This window comes from Hyperoodon ampullatus, assembly GCF_949752795.1.
Source record: "Hyperoodon ampullatus genome assembly, chromosome: 9".
Lineage (NCBI taxonomy): Eukaryota > Metazoa > Chordata > Mammalia > Artiodactyla > Ziphiidae > Hyperoodon > Hyperoodon ampullatus.
Window position 1 is genome coordinate 68,466,579 of NC_136922.1, and position 8,131 is coordinate 68,474,709.

The following is an 8,131-nucleotide window of genomic DNA, read 5'->3' on the forward strand; positions in this document are numbered from 1 at the left end:
ACACACTCCTAAAGGGGCAGCTTCTACAAAGCAAGAGGGTACTTGAGAATTGCATGCAGCACCTGCAAATACCCTGAACCTGGGATAATGTAAAGGGAAATCATGGCAGGACATGAAGGCAAGCTAAGGAATCTGACTCAAGTCTCAGGGATACTAAAAAGCTCAAGAATCATCCGTGACTTTTTTTTTTAATTGTGGTATACTTTCTTCGAACAAACTCTTTCCCCAAAGCATCTAAAAATAAAAAGAGGTCAATAGCAGCTGCTGTGGCAGGAGTGAGTGTGGAGAGACTGGAAGCCCATGGCACACACCCCTCGCCCCTGAACCATTTGAGAAGGATCTGCAGAACTAAGATTGAAAACCGTGCATCTCCTCCCATCATCCTCTCTGGGCCTGAACTTGCAGCATAGCAGTCTGCCCAAGTGTTTGATGCACAAGTAAGAGAGATGATCAGGGCTCCTTGCCTGCCAAGATGGCCCATGCTGGCTTTTCTTGATTAGAGATGAGATCTATCTTGTTGTAGGGAGTGGATGGAGTTTGTACACTTGGGGCCATAAATAACACATCTCATGAACCCCATTCTACATGAAATAACTTCCAAAAGTTGGTAACACCTATCAGACTCCCTTCCTTCAGGTTCACATATGAGCAGTTTTACCAACCATTTGCTTGTATTCTGTAGGCAACTGAAGGTTTATAGAGGGAAATAATGCATCCATTAAACAGAGAGATGAACTGATGACCAGTTAGTAGGACAAGCCGGTGACCAGAGCTGGTATTATTCAGAGAGAAGTTACACTTAAAGCCATGAAAGAACATGGAATCTGAGCCAACGAGTGTCACTGGTGAACACGCAGACCAGCGGGCTAAGCACTGAGGTTGTGACTGATTTAGAAAGAAGGAGAAAGACACAGAACCATGCAGGAAACCCACAAAGACTAATCAGACAAGGAGGGAGAATCTCAGAACTGAAGCTGAATGAAGGGAGGTGGGTAGTTTCAAGAAGATACGAACGAGCAGCTTTGCTGAGTGACACCAAGACAGAGTGAAGACCACTCGATTTAGCAAATGGGAGGGCATAGGTGCCATCAAAGACAGCAACACCAGAGGGAGGGAAATTGTTATTCATACTAAGATTAAGTAGATTCCAAAGCAACATGGATGACATATACTGACAGCACTTAGATCGGCTTGGGATGGAAAGACAGAAAATAAATTATACTCCAGCAAGAGAGTTACTAGGTCAAGAGGAGGATTTTCCAAGGTATAGGTATAGAAGAGCTTCCTGTTGAAAGCAGAGGAGAAAAGAACAAATGAAGGGGATTTTGATGGGCAAAGCCTCAGGTAAGGGGAGAGGACAAGTCAAAACACAGGTGGAGCAAAAGAGATGGAGGTTGGGACAGGCCGAATGCCTTAGGAAGAGAGTAGGGACACATCTTCCCTCCTCTGCTGGCAGTGGAAAAGCAAGACAGCATGACAGGAGACAAAGGCATCGAGTGGTCTGTGGAGGTTTGCAAACACATAGCAGAGAACTTCTGAGGCACGGATGGGAGCAGTGGCTTTCTGGCTTCAGTGTACTCCTCGTAAAGAAAGGCACATGGGGGAAGGACAGAGGCAGGAGAGACTGGAGGACCAAAGAGCATGTGCAAGGAACAGAGGGGCTGCTTCCCAGAATATTGGTGGGTGGCCAAGAGATGGGAGAAAATATTGTGGAGGAGTACTAGGGAGCCAGTGAATATTCCATAGCATGAATTGGCTGCATGTCCAGTTAGCATGCTCCTTTATTACTAGCTGATGCCTCCCTCCCACTTGCCCTTTAATTTTTCCTCCTTCTAGACATTTACAAAGCTAGGCAGAGAAAGAAGGAGAAAGTTGGGAAACTGTGCACGATGGAAGGGCAAGTAAAAACAAAAATCAGAGCATCTAATTTTCTAATTTCATGCGGACTTGCTTCAACTAGCAGCAATAATGCCTTTACTGAGTAATTACCCTGAGCTGGCAGTGTCCTATATTCTTTTCACATATTTTCTTTAATCTTCACAACCATCATAGAAATGGGAAATTATTATCTCGACTTAACCAGGCCAAGATACCAAGGCTCATAGAGGCTAACTGGGTTCTCACAGAATGGGGGGCTCCAGGGCCCACACCCAGATTTAAATGTCCCAGAGCCCATACTGTGTCTGTTAGGACCCACTGCCTCTCAGCATCATGCCTCGTGTCAAAAGCGCTAGGGGGGGCTTCCCTGGTGGCGCAGTGGTTGAGAGTCCGCCTGCCGATGCAGGGGACGCGGGTTCGTGCCCCGGTTCGGGAGGATCCCACATGCCGCGGAGCGGTTAGGCCCGTGAGCCATAGCTGCTGAGCCTGCGCATCCGGAGCCTGTGCTCCGCAACGGGAGAGGCCACAACGGTGAGAGGCCCGCGTACCTCAAAAAAAAAAAAAAAATTGCTAGGGGTTCAACACTCTTTGACTAAGAAATATACGCTGTTCAAGAAATATTAGGTTAACAGGAAGAGTGGATGGGGAGCCTTTTTGGCTCTGTGTATCCAGACAATCATCACCTACAGCCTCAAGTGGCTCTTGAGGTTGAAAGCCAACAACAGACAGTGAAGGCAGGAGCAGAGGCTGCTGCTGTGAAAAAAAGAGCTAGCTGACAGCTCTTTCGAGAGCCTCATATGACACAGCAAACTCCAGTTGTGAGAAGCTCCTCGGGGCTTTTCCTGTGGAGTGGAAACACAGAATTGTCTCCTCAAAATTCAGAAGGAAGGTAAACCAGTCCACTCCAAGCAGACATCCCCTTGAACCTCATGGGCCCTGGCTGAGCAGAACTGATCCCCACTCAGGAAGCTCCCTCTCCTGGTTATTCATTAATTAAATATTCACTTCTCAAGGAATGTTGTTCACCAGGCACTAGAGAAACAGTATTCAAAAATGGAGTAACTCGGGCTCATGGCTGTTTCTCACGAGCCCCTGCATGATGCAGTGTGGGAGGCCCTGCTTTGGACTCACCTAATGCTTATCACAAACCAGATTAAGGATCCATCCCTGGTTGGCAGAATCACAGTCTCTGCAGCTGGGCTGGGGACGTGCATTTCTCACCAGCTCCCCGGGTGACTCTTGGGCACACACAAGGTTGAGGACCACTGGTTTAAGCTGATTGACAAGGACAACACAGTGTGACAAGTGGACGGGTACTGGAGGTTTGGGGAGAAGATGGGGCAGCAATGCCTGACCCAGCTTCCAGGAATTCCTTTTAGTGAAATGGTAGCTAAGAGCAAAGGAGCAAAGGTAACGTGCAATGGGAGAGAAACAGGTGGTGTGACCTGTACTGAACAAGGTAGAAGATTAGGAGAAAACCCCAGTAACAATCACTGCTCAAGTCTTCCTTGTTTGTGCAAATACATTTCCAATTCTTGTGCCAACTTCCAACTCGATCAAGAAACAGCACCTGGGGACCTCCCTGGTGGCCCAGTGGTAAAGAATCTGCCTTCCAATGCAGGGGACACGGGTTTGATCCCTGGTCAGGAAACTAAGATCCCACGTGCTGCAGGGCAACTAAACCCGCGCGCCACAACTACTGAGCTCACATGCCTCAACTAGAGAGCCTGTGTGCCGCAAACTACAGAGCCCATGCACCCTGGAGCCCGTGCGCCACAACTACAGAGCCCACGCACTCTGGAACCCGTGTGCCACAGCTAGAGAGAGAAAACCCACACGCCACAACTGAAGAGAGGCCCGCATGCCTCAACGAAGATCCTGCGTGCTGCAACTAAGACCCGACGCAGCCAAAAATAAATTAAATAAATAAATAATAAATCTTAAAAAGAAAAAAGAAACAGCACCTGACACCAACACTGCCACTCTCCAACTTCAGCGGCTGTAGGGCAAAAAGGGACTGGGTCTCTAACTCTTTGTGGAGGTCTCCATATGGCATTAGCAGAAGCCCTACAATTTAGCCAACGGTTTAAAAGTTCAGTCTTCAAAGTACAAGAGGCCTGGGTTTGTGTCCTGGTCTCACTGACTAGGAGATCATCTAACTTGTATGGACCTCAATATAATCATGTATAAATCTAGAACCATCACCAAGAAGGAGACAAGGAAACTTCATGTGCCTCTTGATATGATGCGCTGAAGAGGACACAACTTCATCTCTCTTGCCTGTCTGCCAAAAATGCAAAACCTGAATCTAATTGGAAGGAAACATCAGAGAAACCCAAACTGAAGGACATTCCACAAAACAGCTGTCCTGTACTCTACAAAACTATCAAGGTCACAAAAGATGAAGAAAGACTAAGGAACCATTCTAGATCCATGAAGACCAGAGAGACATGACAATAAATGTAATACACGATCCTGGAGGGATGTCAGACTGTGAGGAAAATGCCTATCAAGGACCTTATTGGGATACTTGATGAAATTTGAATATGGGCTTTGAATTAGATGATAATGTTGAACTAATGTTCAATTTTCTGGTTTCTTTAAAGAGACTGTGGTTATGTAAGAGAGTGATTTTGTTCTTAAGAAGGACACATTGAGTATTTAGGGGTAAAGGGAGATGATGCTCCTAAGTCACCCTTAAATGGTTCAAAAGGGGATAGGTATACTAGAGAGAGAAAAAACAATAAAGCAAATGAAGCAAAATATTAATAATTAGTGAATCTAGATAAAAGGTAGACAGGAATTCCTTTGTACTATTCTTGTCATTTCTGTGTGTGAAATTGTACTGAAGTAAAGTTACTCTTCAAAACTATCAGGCCATGAAAAACAAGGGAAAGACTTAGAAATTGTCAAAGACCGAAGAAGACAAAGGAAACATGAAACATTACAATGCAGTTGGTATTCCTGCACTGGATCCTGTAACAGAAGGACATCAGTGGAAAAACTGATGAAATCCTAATAAATTTTATAGTTCAGTTACTAGTAATCTACCAGTTTTGGCAAATGTACCGCAGTTATATTAAGATTTTAACATCAGGAGAAACTGAGTAAAGGGTATACAAAAACTCTCTATACCATCTTGGTAATTCATCTATAAATTTAAACTTGTTCCAAAATGAAAAGAATATTTTTAAAAAAATTATTAAGACACACATACAGCAAAGGCCATCCCCAAAGGCAGGAACAAGATACTGACTCCACAGGCCCCTAAGAGTATATATCAAGAGCTACTGTCTTAAAGAAGAGGTTTCCAGACACCCTGGGCCATGGCAGAAGCAAAAGGAAATAGTCTACCTAAACCACTGACTTAGAATCTCTGGGGCTGGGGCCCCAGAGAACATTTGAACAAGTGCCCCAGGTGGTTCTGATGTGGCCTTGGGCTTGGGTACCTGGTATCCAGCTCAGCATTTCTCAGACTTAACAACACAAGGAATCCCCTGGGGATCTTGTTAAAATGCACATCTGGGTCAGGAGGTCTGGGTAGGGTCTGAGACTCTGCATATCTACTGAGCTCTCAGGTGATGCTCAAGCACCTGGTCCTCAGCCCCACCTATGGAGAAGGCAAAGCAACAAGACAGAAGGGGCCTGGGTCCATGACACTGGAGCATCATGCCAGCCCAGGACTGCCATGTGGACTTGAGAGGCCAACTTCTATCTCTTTGAAACCGTTGTTCTCCTGGGTTGTAGACAAACCTAATCTTAACAACATTTAGTCTTCACCAAGTAGTCCAGCCATATTTTCAAGTAACATTCAACACATATCCTCTCTCAAACAGCATGTGAAAAAAAGGTAAACAACTGTTGTCTGACACAAATGTATATAAAATTACTGGGCGGGCTTCTCTACTTTCATGGGTTGCTTCTGAAGTCAACAAAATCTGCCTCAGAGAACAGTTCAAATGACTATGACATGCTGGTCTGATGACACCTTTTTTGAAAACAAACCTAAAAATGGACCCTTTCTTACATTCATGCTCAAACTCAACTAATTCTTATTTGACCTTTATAATTCATTCTAATGAATCCTTTGGATCCACACAATGCCACGTAAATCTTGCAGTGGTCTTCAATCAGATAATAAAATCTGACCAGAAAAAAAAAGTATAGATCATAAAATAGTATCAGAAAAGTATAGATCATAAAATAATATCAAGAACATAAAAAGTGGAGTTGCCATGGTACCCTAATTTTGAAAATGTAGAAAGCCGTCTAGAATCCTATACTATATGCTTCATGAAACCCTTAAGCATACACTAGGCCTCAATCTTTTTTTCTTTTAAGTCATTTACAATGACAAAAACCACCTTCCTGAGATAGCCTATAATCTATAGTAAATGAGAGTTACATCATAAGACTGTCAGTACACAAACTAAACGATGCCTCCATAGGTAAAACCATTTTAAAAATCTTCTTGATATTTTTTCATTCAGTAAAAATGTACTGAGTATTTATTACATACCAGACAATATACTAGACCCAGAGTGCATTTTACTCTAATAATAAAATTACAACTGGCTAGGATCCAAGACCCATCCCTCTACACTAATTTCATGACCAAACTTTTTTTTTTTTATACAGCAGGTTCTTATTAGTCATCCATTTTATACACATCAGTGTATACATGTCAATCCCAATCGCCCAATTCATCACACCACCCCCCCCTCCACTTCCCCCCGCCTTGGTGTCCATACATTTGTTCTCTACATCTGTGTCTCAATTTCTGCCCTGCAAACCGGTTCATCTGTACCATTTTTCTAGGTTCCACATATGCGCGTTAATATACGATATTTGTTTTTCTCTTTCTGACTTACTTCACTCTGTATGACAGTCTCTAGATCCATCCACGCATGACCAAACTATTAATATGACAAAGTAGCAACGTACTTGTTGGCTGCTTATGCAAAAACCAAAGAGAAGAGTGATTCCAAAAATTAAGATTTGTGTTGTCTATGATAAAACAATCAGCACATATTCATGAGTCTCTGCAAGGCAAGGCTGGGACAGCCTCCACTGTGTCAACTGCCCAGAGTCTAGTCCTCTTGTCCCTCCTGCCTCCCTCACAGCTTCAGACACAAACCCTGTATTGACACACTCCAAGTAGATGTTGGATGAGTACAAAAACCCCATCCATCGCCACTGCATGTGGTACAGAAATCAAACTACACTGCAACTATTATCACACCAATTTTTCAACACAGCCAGAGAGAGAACAGGAGAAAAAAGAGCTATCTGAAGTCTGTGTAAATTCAGAATAGAAGGGAAACTAAAATAACCCCTAAACGACTGCCAGTATTACTAACCTGGTCGATTTCCATGAGCTTGGGGTAGGCACCTGGCCATTCTATGGCCACCTTGACGATGTCCGCAGGTGGCGGCATTGCAAATCCCCGGAATGTCCAAAGCCGGTGGAAGTGGGATCCTACAGTGTAGATGGCCGCACGTGTCTATACCTAATGAGGAACGACAAAAAGAGAAAGAGAAGTCGCTCAGTGCAGATGCAGGGCGAATTTTGTTTTATCACTTCCTGTTTTCACTGGTGGTTTTGGTACAAGAAACGGCTCTGGGTGCAGAAGACACAGGGTGCCAACTGCACCATTCACGGATGGCTCCAGAGGAGAGAAGGCAAAGGAGGGGAAGGTGCCAATGCCCCGGAGTTGGAGACGAGGCCCCAGAGAGGCGACAGCCTCCCAAGTCCTCAGTGGGAAGCAAGGCATCCCTTACTGCCTGCTTCTGCTCTGAACGGTGCCCAGGGTCTGAATGACCCTGGCTCACTCTGCCCAGAAGTGCATGCAAACTCCTCGTGCTCAGCAGCCTCCGGAAGGACAGACTGCCCAGGAAGTCACGGCCAGGAAGCAGCATATCTTTAAAGTGTTTTCCGTGTGTCACAAATAGAGCTCCTCCGCACTATAGCAACCAGGATTTCATAAGGAAGGCGCAATGCCCCAAGGTTCACACACATGCACACACACTCCCTCCCCAAGGCCAGTTCACAAGACGCAAAGAAAACTAATTGTAGCGGCTAGTACAGCATTCAGAACAGACCTTGAATTCTCACTGGAATGAATAGTGTTGCTTACACAAAGGAAGCAAGATTATCCTCTGCTGCCTCTCTCTCCTAGACTCACTCGTTTCTTTTAGGATAACTTGTTTAACTTAATATTTTGGGGGGTTTCTCTGGTGCTCAGTGGTTAAG

The 8,131-nt window shown here is 44.6% G+C and overlaps 1 protein-coding gene across 2 annotated transcripts in view; it reads right to left on the bottom strand.

The window, feature by feature from the left end:
- ELMO1 (engulfment and cell motility 1) overlaps positions 1–7,331 on the bottom strand; it is a gene marked incomplete at both ends in the record, with an annotated part of 466,567 nt that extends 459,236 nt beyond the window's left edge. Inside the window, one exon of one of the 2 annotated variants that reach the window (XM_079711467.1) lies at positions 7,239–7,331. In XM_079711467.1, the coding sequence (XP_079567593.1) occupies positions 7,239–7,316 (78 nt within the window). The remainder of the gene's footprint in view (positions 1–7,238) is intronic. The other variant, XM_079711468.1, reaches the window with a different exon arrangement.
- Between the last annotated feature and the right edge of the window lie 800 nt (positions 7,332–8,131).